This window comes from Hordeum vulgare, chromosome 6H, assembly GCF_904849725.1.
Source record: "Hordeum vulgare subsp. vulgare chromosome 6H, MorexV3_pseudomolecules_assembly, whole genome shotgun sequence".
In the NCBI taxonomy this organism is placed as follows: domain Eukaryota; kingdom Viridiplantae; phylum Streptophyta; class Magnoliopsida; order Poales; family Poaceae; genus Hordeum; species Hordeum vulgare.
Window position 1 is genome coordinate 543425487 of NC_058523.1, and position 20566 is coordinate 543446052.

Consider the following 20566-nt stretch of genomic DNA (forward strand, 5'->3'; position numbering starts at 1 on the left):
TCCAACCCACATAAAAATTCTTGTCGAGAAGTTAAATTTGGTTGAAAAGAAAATAAATATTTGAAGAAAAAATTGAAAATAATTGAGGATAAGAATATGGAACTGGAGTTGCATGTCGCCAATGTCATCGATGATCGCAAGATGAAGATCGATGCGATGCGGTTGAAGATGGATGCAATGCGCTTGAAGATTAGGAATATTAGAAAATATGCCATTGATAAAGAGGCTTGGTATCATTATGTTGTTGGGTCAATTGTTACCTTAGTTGCGATTTTGATCGCGTTTGTTGTTGCATTTAAATGTTTTACATGTTGGGGAACGTCGCATGGGAAACAAAAATTTTCCTACGCGCACGAAGACCTATCATGGTGATGTCCATCTACGAGAGGGGATGTGTGATCTACATACCCTTGTAGACCGTACAACAGAAGCGTTAGTGAACGTGGTTGATGTAGTGGAACGTCCTCACGTCCCTCGATCCGCCCGGCGAACTATCCCGCGATCAGTCCCACGATCTAGTGCCGAACGGACGGCACCTCCGCGTTCAGCACACGTACAGCTCGACGATGATCTCGGCCTTCTTGATCCAGCAAGAGAGACGGAGAGGTAGAAGAGTTCTCCGGCAGCGTGACGGCGCTTCGGAGGTTGGTGATGATCTCGTCTCAGCAGGGCTCCGCCCGAGCTCCGCAGAAACGCGATCTAGAGGTAAAACCGTGGAGATATGTGGTCGGGATGCCGTGGCAAAAGTTGTCTCAAATCAGCCCTAAAACCCCACTATATATAGGAGGGAGAGGGGGGAGCCTTGCCTTGGGGTCCAAGAACCTCCAAGGGGTCGGCCGAGCCAAGGGGGGAAGGATTCCCCTCCCAAACCGAGTCCTACTTGGTTTGGAAGGTGGAGTCCTTCTTCCCTTTCCCACCTCCTCCTTTTTTTCTTTTTCTGTTTGATTTTCTTCCCAATGCGCATAGGCCCATTTTGGGCTGTCCCACCAGCCCACTAAGGGCTGGTGCGTCACCCCCAACACCTATGGGCTTCCCCGGGGTGGTGCCCCCCCGGTGAACTCCCGGAACCCATTCGTCATTCCCGGTAACTCCGAAAACCTTCCGGTAATCAAATGAGGTCATCCTATATATCAATCTTCGTTTCCGGACCATTTCGGAAACCCTCGTGACGTCCGTGATCTCATCCGGGACTCCGAACAACATTCGGTAACCAACCATATAACTCAAATACGCATAAAACAACGTCGAACCTTAAGTGTACAGATCCTGCGGGTTCGAGAACTATGTAGACATGACCCGAGAGACTCCTCGGTCAATATCCAATAGCGGGACCTGGATGCCCATATTGGATCCTACATATTCTATGAAGATCTTATCGTTTGAACCTCAGTGCCAAGGATTCATATAATCCCGTATGTCATTCCCTTTGTCCTTCGGTATGTTACTTGCCCGAGATTTGATCGTCAGTATCCGCATACCTATTTCAATCTCGTTTACCGGCAAGTATCTTTACTCGTTCCGTAATACAAGATCCCGCAACTTACACTAAGTCACATTGCTTGCAAGGCTTGTGTGTGATGTTGTATTACCGAGTGGGCCCCGAGATACCTCTCTGTCACACGGAGTGACAAATCCCAGTCTTGATCCATACTAACTCAACCAACACCTTCGGAGATACCTGTAGAGCATCTTTATAGTCACCCAGTTACGTTGCGACGTTTGATACACACAAAGTATTCCTCCGGTGTTAGTGAGTTATATGATCTCATGGTCATAGGAACAAATACTTGACACGCAGAAAACAGTAGCAATAAAATGACACGATCAACATGCTACGTCTATTAGTTTGGGTCTAGTCCATCACGTGATTCTCCTAATGACATGATCCAGTTATCAAGCAACAACACTTTGTTCATAATCAGAAGACACTGACTATCGTTGATCAACTGGCTAGCCAACTAGAGGCTTGCTAGGGAGAGTGTTTTGTCTATGTATCCACACATGTATATAAGTCTTCATTCAATACAATTATAGCATGGATAATAAACGATTATCTTGATACAGGAATTATAATAATAACTATATTTATTATTGCCTCTAGGGCATAATTCCAAGAGTCTCCCACTTGCACTAGAGTCAATAATCTAGCCCTCACATCATCATGCGAATTACATTGTAATAAATCTAAAACCCATACAGTTCTGGTGTTGATCATGCTTTGCCCGTGGAAGAGGTTTAGTCAGCGGGTCTGCTACATTCAGATCCGTGTGCACTTTGCATATATTTACGTCCTCCCCTTCGACGTAGTCGCGGATGAGGTTGAAGCGTCGTTTGATGTGTCTGGACTTCTTGTGAAACCGTGGTTCCTTTGCTAGGGAAATGGCACCCGTGTTATCATAGAACAAGGTTATTGGATTCAGTGCGCTTGGCACCACTCCAAGATCCGTCATGAATTGCTTCATCCAGACACCCTCCTTAGCCGCCTCCGAGGCAGCCATGTACTCCGCTTCACATGTAGAATCTGCTACGACGCTCTGCTTGGAACTGCACCAGCTTACCGCACCCCCATTAAGAATAAATATGTATCTGGTTTGCGACTTAGAGTCGTCCGGATCTGTGTCAAAGCTTGGATCGACGTAACCTTTTACGGCGAGCTCTTCGTCACCTCCATACACGAGAAACATCTCCTTAGTCCTTTTCAGGTACTTCGGGATATTCTTGACCGCCGTCCAGTGATCCACTCCTGGATTACTCTGGAACCTACCTGCCATACTTATGGCTAGGCTAACGTCCGGTCTAGTGCACAACATTGCATACATGATAGAACCTATGGCTGAAGCATAGGGGACGGAGCGCATATGCTCTCTATCTTCATCAGTTGCTGGGCACTGAGTCTTACTCAATCTCGTACCTTGTAAAACTGGCAAGAACCCTTTCTTGGACTGTTCCATTTTGAACCTCTTCAAAACTTTATGAAGGTATGTGCTTTGTGAAAGTCCTATCAGGCGTTTTGATCTATCCCTGTAGATCTTAATGCCTAGAATGTAAGCAGCTTCTCCTAGGTCCTTCATAGAGAAACTTTTATTCAAGTAATCCTTTATGCTCTCCAAGAACTCCACGTTGTTTCCAATCAGCAATATGTCATCCACATATAATATTAGAAACGCCACAGAGCTCCCACTCACTTTCTTGTAAATACAGGATTCTCCAACCACTTGTATAAACCCAAATGCTTTGATCACCTCATCAAAGCGTTTGTTCCAACTCCGAGATGCTTGCACCAGTCCATAAATGGATCGCTGGAGCTTGCACACTTTGTTAGCATTCTTAGGATCGACAAAACCTTCGGGTTGCATCATATACAACTCTTCCTTAAGGAAACCGTTAAGGAACGCCGTTTTGACATCCATCTGCGAGATTTCATAATCGAAAAATGCAGCTATTGCTAACATGATTCTGACGGACTTAAGCATCGCTACGGGTGAGTATGTCTCATCGTAGTCAACTCCTTGAACTTGTGAAAAACCCTTTGCCACAAGTCGAGCTTTATAAACGGTCACAGTGCCGTCAGCGTCCGTCTTCCTCTTAAAGATCCATTTGTTCTGAATAGCCTTGCGGCCCTCAGGTAACACTTCCAAAGTCCACACTTTGTTCTCATACATGGATCCTATCTCGGACTTCATGGCTTCTAGCCATTTGTTGGAATCTGGGCCCACCATTGCTTCTTCATAATTTGCAGGTTCATTGTTGTCTAACAACATGATTGACAAGACGGGATTACCGTACCACTCTGGAGCAGCACGTTGTCTCGTCGACCTGCGTGGTTCGACAGAAACTTGAACCGGAGTTTCATGATCATCATCATTAACTTCCTCCTCAACCGGTGTCGCAACGATAGAGGTTTCCCCTTGCCCTGCGCCACCATCTAGAGGGATGAGAGGTTTGACAACCTCGTCAAGTTCTATCTTCCTCCCACTCAATTCTCTCGAGGGAAACTCCTTCTCGAGAAAAGCTCCGTTTTTAGCAACAAACACTTTGCCCTCGGATTTGAGATAGAAGGTGTACCCAACTGTCTCTTTTGGGTAACCTATGAAGATGCACTTTTCCGCTTTGGGTTCCAGCTTTTCAGGCTGAAGCTTTTTGACATAAGCATCACATCCCCAAACTTTAAGAAACGACAACTTTGGCCTTTTGCCATACCACAGTTCGTATGGTGTCGTCTCAGCGGATTTTGATGGTGCCCTATTTAAAGTGAATGCAGTTGGTTCTAATGCATAACCCCAAAATGATAATGGCAAATCGGTAAGAGACATCATAGATCGCACCATCTCTAATAGAGTACGATTACGACGTTCAGACACACCGTTACGCTGTGGTGTTCCAGGCGGTGTCAATTGTGAAACAATTCCACATTGTCTTAAGTGAGCACCAAACTCGAAACTCAGATATTCACCCCCACGATCAGACCGTAGGAACTTGATCTTCTTGTTACGATGATTTTCAACTTCACTCTGAAATTGCTTGAACTTTTCAAATGTTTCAGACTTGTGCTTCATTAAGTAGACATAACCATATCTACTCAAATCGTCAGTGAAGGTGAGAAAATAACGATATCCGCCGCGTGCCTCTACGCTCATCGGACCACACACATCGGTATGTATGATTTCCAACAAGTCACTTGCACGCTCCATTGTTCCGGAGAACGGAGTTTTAGTCATCTTGCCCATGAGGCATGGTTCGCACGTGTCAAGTGAATCAAAGTCAAGTGACTCCAAAAGTCCATCGGCATGGAGTTTCTTCATGCGCTTTACACCAATATGACCTAAGCAGCAGTGCCACAAAAATATGGCGCTATCATTGTTAACTCTAACTCTTTTGGTCTCAGTGTTATGTATGTGTGTATCACTATCAAGATTCAATATGAACAATCCTCTCACATTGGGTGCATGACAATAAAAGATGTTACTCATAGAAATAGAACAACCATTATTCTCTGACTTAAAAGAGTAACCGTCTCGCAATAAACAAGATCCACATATAATGTTCATGCTCAACGTAGGCACTAAATAACAATGATTCAAGTTCATAACTAATCCTGATGGTAACTGAAGTGAAACTGTGCCGATGGCGATTGCATCAACCTTGGAACAATTTCCTACGCGCATCGTCACTTCATCTTTCGCCAGCCTTCGTCTATTCCGCAGTTCCTGTTTCGAGTTGCAAATATGAGCAACAGAACCGGTATCGAATACCCAGACACTACTACGAGAGCCGGTTAAGTACACATCAATAACATGTATATCAAATATACCTGATTTTTCTTTGGCCGCCTTCTTATCCGCCAGATACTTGGGGCAATTGCGCTTCCAGTGACCCATACCCTTGCAATAGTAACACTCTGTTTCAGGCTTAGGTCCATCTTTGGGTTTCTTCGTTGGATTGGCAACATGCTTGCCGCTCTTCTTTGAATTACCCTTCTTGCCTTTGCCGTTTCTCTTGAAACTAGTGGTCATATTCACCATCAACACTTGATGTTCTTTACGGAGTTCAGACTCTGCGACTTTCAGCATCGCAAACAACTCGCCGGGAGACTTGTTCATCCCTTGCATGTTGTAGTTCAACACAAAGCCTTTATAGCTTGGCGGCAGTGATTGAAGGATTCTGTCAGTGATAGCTTCTTGCGGGAGTTCAATCCCCAGCTCAGCTAGACGGTTTGAGTACCCAGACATTTTGAGCACATGTTCACTGACAGACGAGTTCTCCTCCATCTTGCAAGCATAGAATTTATCGGAGGTCTCATACCTCTCGATCCGGGCGTTCTTCTGAAAGATAAATTTCAACTCCTGGAACATCTCAAATGCTCCATGACGCTCAAAGCGACGTTGAAGTCCCGGTTCTAAGCCATACAAGACTGCACATTGAACTACTGAGTAGTCCTCCTTACGTGCTAACCAAGCGTTCTTAACATCCTGATCAGCCGTAGCGGGTGGTTCATCTCCTAGCGCAGCATTAAGGACATAATCCTTCTTCCCAGCTTGTAAGATTAGCTTAAGATTACGAGCCTAGTCTACAAAGTTGCTTCCATCATCTTTCAACTTAGCTTTCTCTAGGAACGTATTAAAATTCAGGGTGACTGTTGCGTGAGCCATGATCTACAACACAAATATATTCAAAGTGGACTTAGACTATGTTCAAGATAATTAGAGTTTAACTTAATCAAATTACTCGCTAAACTCCCACTCAAAAAGTACATCTCTCTAGTCATTTGAGTGGTTCATGATCCACTTACACTAGCTCAAGTCCGATCATCACGTGAGTTGAGTATAGTTTCAGTGGTAAGCATCCCTATGCTAATCATATCATCTATATGATTCATGATCGACCTTTCGGTCTCATGTGTTCCGAGGCCATGTCTGCACATGCTAGGCTCGTCAAGCTTAACCCGATTGTTCCGCGTGCGCAACTGTTTTGCACCCATTGTATGTGAACGTTGAGTCTATCACACCCGATCATCACGTGGTGTCTCGAAACGACGAACTGTAGCAACGGTGCACAGTCGGGGAGAACACAATTTCATCTTGAAATTTTAGTGAGAGATCACCTCATAATGCTGCCGTCGTTCAAAGCAACATAAGGTGCATAAAAGGATTAACATCACATGCAATTCATAAGTGACATGATATGGCCATCATCATGTGGTTCTTGATCTCCATCACCAAAGCACCGGCACGATCTTCTTTTCACCGGCGCCACACCATGATCTCCATCAACGTGTCGCCATCGGGGTTGTCGTGCTACTCATGCTATTACTACTAAAGCTACATCCTAACAAAATAGTAAACGCATCTGCAAGCACAAACGTTAGTTATAAAGACAACCCTATGGCTCCTGCCGGTTGCCCTACCATCGACGTGCAAGTCGATATTTTCTATTACAATATGATCATCTCATACATCCAATATATCACATCACATCGTTGGCCATATCACATCACAAGCATACCCTGCAAAAACAAGTTAGGCGTCCTCTAATTTTGTTGTTGCATGTTTTACGTGGTGACCATGGGTATCTAGTAGGATCGCATCTTACTTACGCAAACACCACAACGGAGATATATGAGTTGCTATTTAACCTCATCTGAGGACCTCCTCGGTCAAATCCGATTCAACTAAAGTTGGATAAACTGACACCCGGCAGTCATCTTTGAGCAACGGAGTTACTCGTAGCGATGAAACTAGTCTCTCGTAAGTAAGCGTACGAGTAATGTCGGTCCGAGCCGCTTCGATCCAACAATACCGCGGAATCAAGAAAAGACTAAGGAGGGCAGAAAAACGCACATCTCCGCCCACAAAAACTTTTGTGTTCTACTCGAGAAGACATCTACGCATGAACCTAGCTCTGATACCACTGTTGGGGAACGTCGCATGGGAAACAAAAAATTTCCTACGGGCACGAAGACCTATCATGGTGATGTCCATCTACGAGAGGGGATGTGTGATCTACGTACCCTTGTAGACCGTACAGCAGAAGCGTTAGTGAACGCGGTTGATGTAGTGGAACGTCCTCACGTCCCTCGATCCGCCCCGCGAACTATCCCGCGATCAGTCCCACGATCTAGTGCCTAACGGACGGCACCTCCGCGTTCAGCACATGTACAGCTCGACGATGATCTCGGTCTTCTTGATCCAGCAAGAGAGACGGAGAGGTAGAAGAGTTCTACGACAGCGTGACGGCGCTCCGAAGGTTGGTGATGATCTCGTCTTAGCAGGGCTCCGCCCGAGCTCCGCAGAAACGCGATCTAGAGGTAAAACCGTGGAGATATGTGGTCGGGCTGCCGTGGCAAAAGTTGTCTCAAATCAGCCCTAAAACCCCACTATATATAGGAGGGAGAGGGGGGAGCCTTGCCTTGGGGTCCAAGAACCCCCAAGGGGTCGGCCGAGCCAAGGGGGGAAGGATTCCCCTCCCAAACCGAGTCCTACTTGGTTTGGAAGGTGGAGTCCTTCTTCCCTTTCCCACCTCCTCCTTTTTTTTCTTTTTCTCTTTGATTTTCATCCCAATGCGCATAGGCCCCTTTTGGGCTGTCCCACCAGCCCACTAAGGGCTGGTGCGGCACCCCCAACACCTATGGGCTTCCCCGGGGTGGGTGCCCCCCCCGGTGAACTCCCGGAACCCATTCGTCATTCCCGGTACATTCCCGGTAACTCCGAAAACCTTATGGTAATCAAATGAGGTCATCCTATATATCAATCTTCGTTTCCGGACCATTCCGGAAACCCTCGTGATGTCCGTGATCTCATCCGGGACTCCGAACAACATTCGGTAACCAACCATATAACTCAAATACGCATAAAACACCGTCGAACCTTAAGTGTGCAGACCCCGCGGGTTCGAGAACTATGTAGACATGACCCGAGAGACTCCTCGGTCAATATCCAATAGCGGGACCTGGATGCCCATATTGGATCCTACATATTCTACGAGGATCTTATCATTTGAACCTCAGTGCCAAGGATTCATATAATCCTGTATGTCATTCCCTTTGTCCTTCGGTATGTTACTTGCCCGAGATTTGATCGTCAGTATCCGCATACCTATTTCAATCTCGTTTATCGGCAAGTCTCTTTACTCGTTCCGTAATACAAGATCCCGCAACTTACACTAAGTCACATTGCTTGCAAGGCTTGTGTGTGATGTTGTATTATCGAGTGGGCCCCGAGATACCTCTCCGTCACACGGAGTGACAAATCCCAGTCTTGATCCATACTAACTCAACCAACACCTTCGGAGATACCTGTAGAGCATCTTTATAGTCACCCAGTTACGTTGCGACGTGTGATACACACAAAGTATTCCTCCGGTGTTAGTGAGTTATATGATCTCATGGTCATAGCAACAAATACTTGACACGCAGAAAACAGTAGCAATAAAATGACACGATCAACATGCTACGTCTATTAGTTTGGGTCTAGTCCATCACGTGATTCTCCTAATGACGTGATCCAGTTATCAAGCAACAACACTTTGTTCATAATCAGAAGACACTGACTATCGTTGATCAACTGGCTAGCCAACTAGAGGCTTGCTAGGGACAGTGTTTTGTCTATTTATCCACACATGTATATAAGTCTTCATTCAATACTATTATAGCATGGATAATAAACGATTATCTTGATACAGGAATTATAATAATAACTATATTTATTATTGCCTCTAGGGCATAATTCCAACATTACATAGTTGTATGTTGTTTTATGAGAGAACTTTATGTATTTATTTTTTGCAATAATAACGTTTGATCACTACTGTTCTTTGGCTTTAATGTGATGATGAACTTGTATTAATTTGGTCATATGTTCTGCAATGATTTTGTGAACTTATTTGAACTCCATACTTTTTGTGTGTTCAAAATGCACCATTCAAAGGCACACCACAAAATTTCAACAATTTCTGACTTCATTTGATATATTTCGTGCATTTACTTATATTTTTTGAGCTAGTTGACTCTGAAATTGAAAAGCACTACAAATGAACTCTGAAAATGTTGAAAGTTGGCATGCTATCATCATTTCACCCACATAGCATGTGTTAAAAAGTTGAGAGGGCTACGATAAAAACTGGATGCACTTCGTGTACAAAACGGACAATCTCTCTCGAAGTATGAGGGTTTCGAACGAGAACTCATCTCTTACAAAGGGATTTCATTTTTTTAACTTATTTGAACTCCATACTTTTTGTGTGTTCAAAATGCACCATTCAAAGGCACACCACAAAATTTCAACAATTTCTGACTTCATTTGGTATATTTCGTGCATTTACTTATTTTTTTGAGCTAGTTGACCCTGAAATTGAAAAGCACTACAAATGAACTATGAAAATGTTGAAAGTTGGCATGATATCACCATTTCACCCACATAGCATGTGTTAAAAAGTTGAGAGGACTACGACAAAAACTGGATGCACTTCGTGTACAAAGCAGACAATCTCTCTCGAAGTATCAGGGTTTCGAACGAGAACTCATCTCTTACAAAGGGATTTCATTTTTTTAACTTATTTGAACTCCATACTTTTTGTGTGTTCAAAATGCACCATTCAAAGGTACACCACAAAATTTCAACAATTTCTGACTTCATTTGGTATATTTCGTGCATTTACTTATTTTTTTTGATCTAGTTGACCCTGAAATTGAAAAGCACTACAAATGAACTCTGAAAATGTTGAAAGTTGCCATGCTATCATCATTTCACCCACATAGCATGTGTTAAAAAGTTGAGAGGGCTACGACAAAAACAGCATGCACTTCGTGTACAAAAGGGACAATCTCTCTCGAAGTATCAGGGTTTCGAACGAGAACTCATCTCTTACAAAGGGATTTCATTTTTTTGAACTTATTTGAACTCCATACTTTTTGTGTGTTCAAAATGCACCATTCAAAGGCACACCACAAAATTTCAACAATTTCTGACTTCATTTGGTATATTTCGTGCATTTACTTATTTTTTTTGAGCTAGTTGACCCTGAAATTGAAAAGCACTACAAATGAACTCTGAAAATGTTGAAAGTTGGCATGCTATCATCATTTCACCCACATAGCATGTGTTAAAAAGTTGAGAGGGCTACGACAAAAACTGGATGCACTTCGTGTACAAAACGGACAATCTCTCTCGAAGTATCAGGGTTTCGAACGAGAACTCATCTCTTACAAAGAGATTTCATTTTTTGAACTTATTTGAACTCCATACTTTTTGTGTGTTAAAAATGCACCATTCAAAGGCACACCACAAAATTTCAACAATTTCTGACTTCATTTGGTATATTTCATGCATTTACTTATTTTTTTTTGAGCTAGTTGACCCTGAAATTGAAAAGCACTACAAATGAACTCTGGAAATGTTGAAAGTTGGCATGCTATCATCATTTCACCCACATAGCATGTGTTAAAAAGTTGAGAGGGCTACGACAAAAACTGGATGCACTTCGTGTACAAAACGGACAATCTCTCTCGTGAATAAAAGGTTTAATACATTATTACATTATTGCACCAATATTCCTATCTATTATTTCTGTTTTCTTCTGGGTCGTAGCTATGGAGAATCTTCATCATTCAGTAGGATGCTTGGGTCAGTTTTCACTTTGAAGGGCGTAATTTCATGAAACTTATTATAATCTTCTGACATGTCTATCTTGTCATCTACTCCCACGATGTTTCTTTTCCGTGAAAGAACTATGTGGTGTTTTGGCTCATCGGACAATATCTTCTTTTGCTGATTTCTTTTTCTCGTTAATGTAGATATGTCCTTCACATAGAAAACCTGAGCGACATCATTGGCTAGGATAAATGGTTCGTCCATGTACGCAAGATTGTTGAGATCCACTGTTGTCATGCCGTAATTTTGGTCTACAACTTCCCCGCCTCCTGTCAGCTTCACCCATTTGCACCGAAATAAAGGGATCTTAAAGGTAGGTCCATAGTCAAGTTCCCATATCTCCTCTATGTACCCGTAATATGTTTCCAAACAGTGCCCATTCTCGTCTGTTGCATCAAAGCGGACACCACTATTTTGGTTGGTGCTCTTTTTATCTTGGGCAACCGTATAAAATGTATTCCCATTTATCTCATACCCTTGGAAAGTACATATAGTCGAAGATGGTGGCCTGGCCAAACAGTACAGCTCATCTTCAACGGTGTCGTCATTCATGAGATGTGTCTGCAACCAACTGCCGAAAGTCTTCTCGTGTTCCCCTTTAATCCAAGAGTCAGCCTTCCCCGGGTTTTCGGAGCGTAGAATATTCTTGTGTCTCATGATATACGGAGCCACCACGGTGGAATTGTGTAGAACTGTGTAGTGTGCTTGAGAGAAAGAATGCCCGTCCATACATTTTCCGGTAGAATTCCCCTCAATGCAACCGGAAGCAATTGCGTCATAAGCACGTGGCAGTCATGAGACTTTAGGTTTTGGAATTTTTTGTCTATCATATTTACGATTCCCTTTATATTCGACGAGAAGCCAGTCGGGACCTTGATACTGAACAGGACTTCAAAAGATTTCCTTCTCTTCCTTAGTAAGGGCGTAGCTGGCACGCCCTTGAAACTGCCCTGGATGCATGCCATCTCTTCCTTTATGGCGTTCCTGGTCCTCCCGTGCTTCCGGTGTATCTTTTGACTTCCCATACAAGCCCAGGAAGCCTAGAATATTCACGCAGAGATTCTCCGTCAGATGCATCACGTCGATTGCCGAGCGGACCTCATGGACTTCCCAGTAGGGTAGCTCCCAAAATATAGATTTCTTCTTCCACAGGGGTACGCGCTTATCAGGGCCGTCAGGAACAGGTTGGCTGCCAGGACCCTTTCCAAAGATTACTTTTAAATCTTTGACCATATCAAATACTTCAACACCAGTACGGATGACAGGCTTCCCCCGGGATTCTGCCTTGCCATTGAAATGCTTGCCTTTTTTCTTTAAGGGATGCTTGGGCGGAAGAAAACAACGATTGTACGGATACACATTCTTCCTACAGTTGTCGAGATATATACTTTCTGTCTGATCCAAACAGTGCGTGCATGCATTGTATCCCTTGTTTGACTGTCCTGAAATGTTACTAAGAGCAGGCCAATCATTGATGGTTACGACAAGGAACGCTCGAAGGTCAAATTCCTCTTGTTTGTGCTCGTCCCACACACGTACATCTGGTTCGGCCCACAGCTGTAAAAGTTCATCAACTAATGGCCTTAGGTACACATCAATATCGTTGTCGGGTTGCTTTGGACCTTGTATAAGCACTGGCATCATAATGAACTTCCGCTTCATGCACAACCAAGGAGGAAGGTTGTAGATACATAGAGTAACGGGCCAGGTGCTGTGACTGCAACTCTGCTCCCCAAAAGGATTCATGCCATCTGTACTCAGACCTAACCATAAGTTCCTTGCGTCAGCTGCAAATCTCGGGAACTCTCTCTCGATTTTTCTCGACTGCCGACCATCAGTGGTGTGCCTCAACTTATTGTCTTTCATACGATCTTCCATGTGCCATCACAACAACTTCGCATGATCTTTATTTCTGAACAGACGTTTCAACCGTGGTATTATAGGAGCATACCACATCACCTTGGCAGGAACCCTCTTCCTGGGTGGCTCGCCCTCAATATCACCAGGGTCATCTTTTCTGATCTTATACCGCAATGCAGTGCGTACCGGGCATTTATCCATATTCTCGTACTTCTCACCGCGGTAGAGGATGCAATCATTAGGGCATGCATGTATCTTCTGCACGTCTAATCCTAGAGGGCAGACAAGCTTCTTTGCTTCGTACGTGCTGGCGGGCAATTCGTTCTTTCTTGGAAGCATCTTCTTCATCAGTACCAGCAACTTTTCGAATGACGAGTCAGTCACACCGGTCTCTGCCTTCCACTTCAGCAATTCCAGTGTGCTACCCAGCTTCTTCTGGCCATCTTCACAAGTTGGGTACAACAATTTGTTGTGGTCCTGTAACATCTGCTCGAACTGCAACCTCTCCTTTTCTGTGTCGCAACCTCGCCGTGCATCAGAAATGACCCGACCAAGATCATCAGCGGGCTCATCTGGTTCCCGTTCTTCATCCTGATCTTCTTCTTCGTTGTCTTCCATTGCGGTATCAGCATACTCAGGGAACATAGATCGGTAGTTGTCATCATCATTCTCTTCTTCTTCATCGTCGTCTTCCATCATAACCCCTCTTTCTTCGTGCTTGGTCCAAGCATTATAGCCTGACATAAAACCGGACCGAAGCAGGTGGCTCTGAATGACTCTTGAGGAAGTGTAATCCTTCTCATTCCGACATTCAACACATGGACAAAACATATAGCCACCACCATGCTTGTTCGCATCGGCTGCATCTCGAAAAGAATGCACGCCTTCTCTGTAAGCGGCTGTGCTCGATCACCGTACATCCATGGATGGCTCATCTGCGTTATACGACAGTATATCAAATACAATCACGATCCTAAAAATTAATATCGCACGATCTAAACGAGGAAATATAGTTGCTAACCTTTTAGAATAAGTAGAAATAAAGAGGAAGAGGTTTAAGCGTGGCTCGGGCATCTCATATTGTAGTTGTGTTCGGTGAACTGAAGCGGCATCGCTCTAACACACATTTCAACAAACACCTCTAGTGCATCAAAAAAAGTGGAGAGCAAGCACCCACCCACAATCCTCCATCCAAGAAAAATTGCAACGAAGAAGGGAGAGGGGGGCTGTGCTATATATAGGCAGAGGACTTTAGTCCCGGTTTGAGACACAAACCGGGACTAAAGGTGGCGCACATGCGGGCTGCCCACCGCGTAGCCCTTTAGTCCCGACTTGGGACACGAACCGGGACTAAAGGCTCCTTACGGGCCGGGACTAAAGCCTCGAGGGAGGATATGAGAATTGGGGCGACGTGGCCGGGCCTTTAGTCCCGGCCCAGAGGCAGGCCGGGACTAAATGGTCCCGGCCAAAGGCCCGTTTTCTACTAGTGGACTGTATGGGAGGGTGACGCTAATCAACGCAACCTCTCGGGAGCCGTCACTTCAATGCGGATGCAACTTACCGGGGAACCAACTCCGTTCGTCGCACCGTGTTGAAGCAGTCGACTACATGGCCAAGACTTTATAAGTCATGCTCCGGCGCGGTCCACATCGCACTCACTGCATCGCTCCGCACATCCTCCTTCTCCTCTCCTCTCTTCCCCTACAACTTCGGCGATGGGCAAGTTGTGGGCCTCGACACCGGCAGGCGGTGGCTTCGGAACTGGCTCCCGAGAATCATAGCGATGCCATCCTCGAACTCCGGAGCCATCATCCTCATCGACAGGCTGCTTGTCAATGACGGCGGAGACGAGCAAGCGATATCTCCGCCGCATCAAACGGGAGATGGCCAAGTACGGCGAGGAGTGGTCTCTTAGCGAGATCGCCGCCACCAATGCCGCCTCCTCTAAGGCGCACCACCCTCTCCCCCAGCCCACGCTGTAGGTGGCCACGGCCGCACTGCGCACGACGTAGGAGGAAGCGGAGATGATCATCCGTGAGGGTCAGGCAGCTACTGGGAAACCATGCCGCGATGTTGTCCCTTCCCGCCACCCAAATACCGACACCAACAACGGCTCTGACGACGATGACGAAGGAGCCCGCAGCCAGGCCGACATGGTCTATGAGGTCACCGTCAAGTATAGGGTAGTGTAGGGTTATGTACAGTTCTCCGGACAAAAAACCGTCCGATTTTATGTAAAAATTATCCCAGTTTAAATGAATATCGTCTGGTTTGTTCGAATTTGAATCAAATTTGTTCATTTTCATTAAAATTCATTTGAATTTGTAAGCGAACATATGTTGTTAGCTTTGGATGGCTGGCTCCCACATCTGTCCGCAAACTGGTACCTTCACGAATATGCGTGTCACCGTTGAAAAAGACTATATTAACATCTTCTTGAGAAAGAGAAACAACAAAGTACTGTTTTGCATTACTCACACAACAAAACATTCCATATGTGCCTTTGGAAACTGTTAGAAGGGATAGAGGGATGGATTGATGCAAAATATGATGGACGTTGTATTGCGTCTCATGGACGAGTATATATAGGAGTACAAACTTAGAAGGCAAGAAGCTTCTCCTAGAGATAAGATAGGAGGCGGATTACAAATCCTGAGCTACCAAATGCACGAACTCCAAATAGATCTCTAACATCCCCCCGCAGTTGTAGCGGTAGCATTGCGAACAATAGGAGCGTCGTAGATGGTCAGACTCGAGAGAATAACAGCCGACTAGCTGTCACCCCCTCACAGTCGCAGCGGGAGCATCAGGTACGGTGTCGCGTCACGGATGCATGGACTATAGAGGAAGCCAATGAGTTTCTCAAGCGAGGTGATAGCCCTTTGTGGTGATGTCGATGTAGTTGAGAGCATATGGTGTAGCCATGGTCGAGGTAGCTATGCGAAGAATGTCGTGGTCGATGTCGAGTCGGGGTGGCCGGTGTCAAGGTAGCCACCGAGGAGCCACGGGCGCAAGGAGGCACCGAGTTAGTCATGGGTGTAGTGGTGTCGATGTAGTGGTGCACCGGGAAGAAGACTTAGTTGACGACCCGTTGCGCGGTGTTTGCCAAGCCTGTAGACATCGTGGACGAAGGCACGCATCGGTGTTGCCAGAACCGCATGAATAGACGAACGAGGTCGGTGTTAGCGATACGCTGCTTCATGCTTGCCACGCCTGGGAGCACATCGGGGACGAAGGCACACGTTGATGTTGCCAGCACTGAGCATGCGTATACGGGGACCTGCACATAACTTGTACACCATGTTGAGGAGGCTAGTAGAGAAGGACTCGACGACGGTTGCAGCGCAAATCGGTGGAGGCCGATGTAGTCCGCGATGGTCAAAGTATACGAAGTGGTCGGGGAAGACGACGGTCACGCCGGCGGTGAGCTAGTGCTGGACGGAAATGAAGGGGGTTGACGAGCGGCGTGACTCGGGTGAGCGAGTTGCAGCGGCGTCGAAGAAGAGCGATGAAGGCGACAACCTTACGATGGCGGCGGTGGCTGTTTAGGAGCGCGGAGGCGATGCTCGAAGTAGGCGAGGAAGTGACCGACAGCGTGATGAAGGCTGACATGATGGTGGCGTTCCTGCTTCAAGCAACACAACACGACACAAGCCACATAGAAGTCAACGCGCAGGGATGGCGGAGTGGATCACGTGCCGCGGTGCTACGTCCCGAAGGGGGGGACGAAGCATCAGCACACGAGTCAAGGCGACAACGGGAAGACCTCAGGGTGGCAGCGTGAACCGCGTGTCGTGGAGCTATGGCCCGAAGGGGCGACGCAACAGCGGTGCGCTGGTCGATGTAGCCACGGGGACGACCTTGGGCAGTGATGGGGACTGTGTGCCGCGGCACTATATCCCGAAGGGGAGGTGTAGCGACGGCTTGTGGGCCAGGGCAACCACGTGAAGAACCATGGGGGCGGCGGCGCTGCGGCCCGTGTGGGCGATGCAATGACAGCCCGTTGCTCGATTGATGGAGGGGCACGTTGCATTGGGGACATCCTACACAGGACCCGTGGATGCGCATGCAACCGACTGATCAGGTGAGTCACACGACGCGAATGAAGTTGATCACGGTGGGCGGGTGATGAATCCGATCGCACGCGAGATGAGGGACGTTGCTCGATGATGATGACGGTGTCATGTAGGGTGAAGTGGGGTCATCGAGCAGGCCAAGGCGACACCGGTTGGCAGGGAGCAGTGTGCCGAAGGAGGCCAACGATGGGCCGGTGAGCCCGAGGTAGCCAGCATGCCGAACGCAATCGGCGAGACCGTCAACCAGCGACCCGAGGCAGCCGACAACGGCAAGCCCAAGGTGATCGGTAGGCCCGACGCCAATCGGTGAGGGGGGCGCAAGAGGAGGCAGCCGGCAGGCCTAAGGCAGCCAAGGTCCCAAGGCCGCCGAGTGGCGAGGAAGACGGTAGGTGGGCGATGCAGGCGTACTCTTCGGCACGGGGCGGCGACGGCCGGCGTGGAGCGAGGAGCGGGCATATGCGCGGACGATGGCCGGGCCGCTACGACGTGCGAGGTCGTCGAGTCGGAGTAGAGGCCAGTTGGTCGTGCCGGTGTCGGAGTAGAGGCTTGGGGTCGACGACGACGACGGGCGATGCAAACCGATCTTAGATTGGAAACCTAAAAAGAAAACACCGGTCAAAGCGATCGAGAGAAGAGTAAAACACGGATCAAGAAATCGTAAAAAAGACTCTCTAGGACAGTCAGTCAACACGACCGATGAACGAACCCTAGGTACCGGCGACGCGGCCTCCGACGGCGGTCATGGAGGCCGACCGCCCCAACAGCGACGCGCAGGGCGGAAGCTACGGGCGACGGCTAGGTCTAGAAGGGAAAGAGGGATGGATTGGTGGAGAATATGATGCACGTCGTATTGAGCCACATAAACGAATATATATAGAAGTATAAACTTGAAGGATAAGAAGCCTTTTTTTTTGACAATCATCTCCTCCTTTATTCATTCATGACGATAATGACATCATTTACAATAAAAGGAATTACCGTCTCAGGTGCGGATTCTAACCAGAAGTTCGGAGTAGAAAATCTAGCAATCCTAGCTAGTTCATGAGCGACCAAATTTCTCTCTCTATTACAGTGTTCATAGACCACGTGGGTGAAATCAAGAGACATAAAATAACAGTCTTCAAAGACAGCAGAAGCAAACGAAGAAGAAAATCCATCAACTAGTGATGCGATCACCTCCACACTATTCAAGTTAATTTCGATCTTACTGCACCCAACAGTACGTGCAAGATTCATCCCAAATCTCACTGCTATGGCTTCAGCTATGAAAGAGTCAAAACATATATCAATTTTCTCAGAAAAATAATGTAGGAGACGAATTACCACTTCTACCCTATCAAATAAATTGACTTCGAATATATCTCTAACAGAAACAATATAACCTGCAAAGTAGCAATACATGATAAATTGGGAAGGGTGTCATACTGTCATTGCTGACCCGCATATATAGACAGCTATCTGATTATATAAGATTAATTAGTAACCCGTCAAATCACCATTTCTATAACAGTGGGCAGTGATCACACAGCGAAGGTGGCAATGAGCTCGATCATAAGAGATGGACAGCTCCTACTCAGATGCTGGAAGCCATCGGTGGCCACGACCGCCCTCCGATTCGCCGGGTTGGCGAGAAAACGGAGGCAGGCCTTCTTCAGCCTCACACAATGGTGTTGTTCGGCTAGCGCCAAGATGACCGCAGCCGAGCCCACGTTTATGTACTCACACAGATTCTCCTCGCAGATCAGCTTGAGCCGCTTTATGTCGTACCTGTCCGCCGCGACGAGTAGATGTTGGCAGGTGACATCATGGTCGTCCTTGTGTGCCTCCGGCATCAAGCCGGTGTACGCATAATAGAGCAGTGCCTTGAAAACCTCCGCATCCATGTCCTCCACGCGCACCACGGCGCCTGCGGTTGCAGCGTTGCCCTCCCTCATTGGCCCAAAGAGCGCGGCCGCAAAGACCGGCGAGCGGGCCGCCAGCATCCACCGGTGAGCGGCGACTGTCTCCCCTCCGACCTCGAACACCACATCGGCGCCTTTCTCGGACGCGAGGAGCTCGCCCAGGTCCTGGCGCAGGTCGCATGGGGGCATGGGGACGAAGGCCGCCGCGTGGCCCTCCGCGCGGACGTCGTGCACGAGGACGATGTCACACCGGATCGTGAAGGAATCGTTCCTGAGATACTTGGAGCTCTCCAGGTCGACCCTTGTGATGAACGTCGTGTAGGACGCGACACCCCGGGAGGGGAATCTGTCCACCAATGGCGTTGCCGCGGATTGCTCCGCATCATCCGCCTCGTCGACGAGGCACATGCCGTGCAGGACCTTCACGGCAACCGCGACGTCTTCGTCAAGCACCAGTGAGAGGGACACGCAATCAGCGACCTCGTCGCACACGCCGTTGGGGTAGTATTCCATGCACCAGCGATGGCCGCCGATGATGAAAGGGCGGGACCTGGCGCACTCGCCGGTGGGGGTGACCTTGGTGCGGGAGTAGCCGTGGATCGTGAGAAGGTGGTGCCCCCTGACATCGTCGGCCACGATGGAGGACCTCAATGGCTTGCCGCCCGCGCTGGTGGACGACATTGCCGACCTGCTCCGCGGAATTGGGAGCTCGCAACTCTCGTAGTCGTAGATTGTTATCTTAATCTAAACTTGTTAATCTGCAAGTCTACGTTGGTTGTAGTAGTAGTATACTGAAAAACTAGAGTCGGTTCGCTTTTCTTATATTAGCAGTGTCCGGCCAGAATTAAGAATTAGTAGGGTGTGGTCAACTTACCGGTTATTAGATTACCAAAGTATTAAGGTGTATTTTTTTTCCAAAAGTCAAACTTGTCTAACTTTGATCGAATTTGTAGACTAAAATATCAAGGTCTAGAATACCAAATCATTGTTACTAGATTCATCATGAAATATATTTTTATATTTTATATATTTGGTATTGTAAATCATTTTATATTTTGCCAATCAAGCATAGACATGATTTGACGTTTTAAAAAACTAATACACCTTATATTTAGGAACGAAGGGAGTACTAGCTATTTTTAACACAGTACAGACGCAAGAGTCTATATATATATGCGCATACATTCATCCATATAAACGCACATACGTATACCCTATCCCTATAAACACATTTGAGAGGTCGAGTCGGCATATCATCTTGAAATTGACGAAGCCATCATAGCATGTTGTCATCGATGAAAACGTCCTCTCCCACTAATTACGCATTGTCGAAAATGTCTCCTCCCACCGAATGCGCATCGTTAAAAATTAAGAAATAAATAAGAGCATCAATATTTAAACCCTGATGGACCGAGGATATACTAGTAGAAAACGGGCCTTTGGCCTGGACCATTTAGTCCCGGCCTGCCTCTGGGCCGGGACTAAAGGCCCGGCCACGTCGCCCCAATTCTCATATCCTCCCTCGACGCTTTAGTCCCGGCCCGTAAGGAGCCTTTAGTCTCGGTTCGTGTGCCAAACCGGGACT

At 46.9% G+C, this 20566-nt stretch overlaps 1 protein-coding gene across 1 annotated transcript; it reads right to left on the reverse strand.

Moving 5' to 3' along the window:
* Positions 1-18600: 18600 nt before the first annotated feature.
* LOC123405824 (BTB/POZ and MATH domain-containing protein 1-like) lies at positions 18601-19662 on the reverse strand. Its single transcript, XM_045099366.1, has one exon. It carries the CDS (start codon positions 19660-19662, stop codon positions 18601-18603), a length of 1062 nt encoding a protein of 353 aa, XP_044955301.1.
* Between the last annotated feature and the right edge of the window lie 904 nt (positions 19663-20566).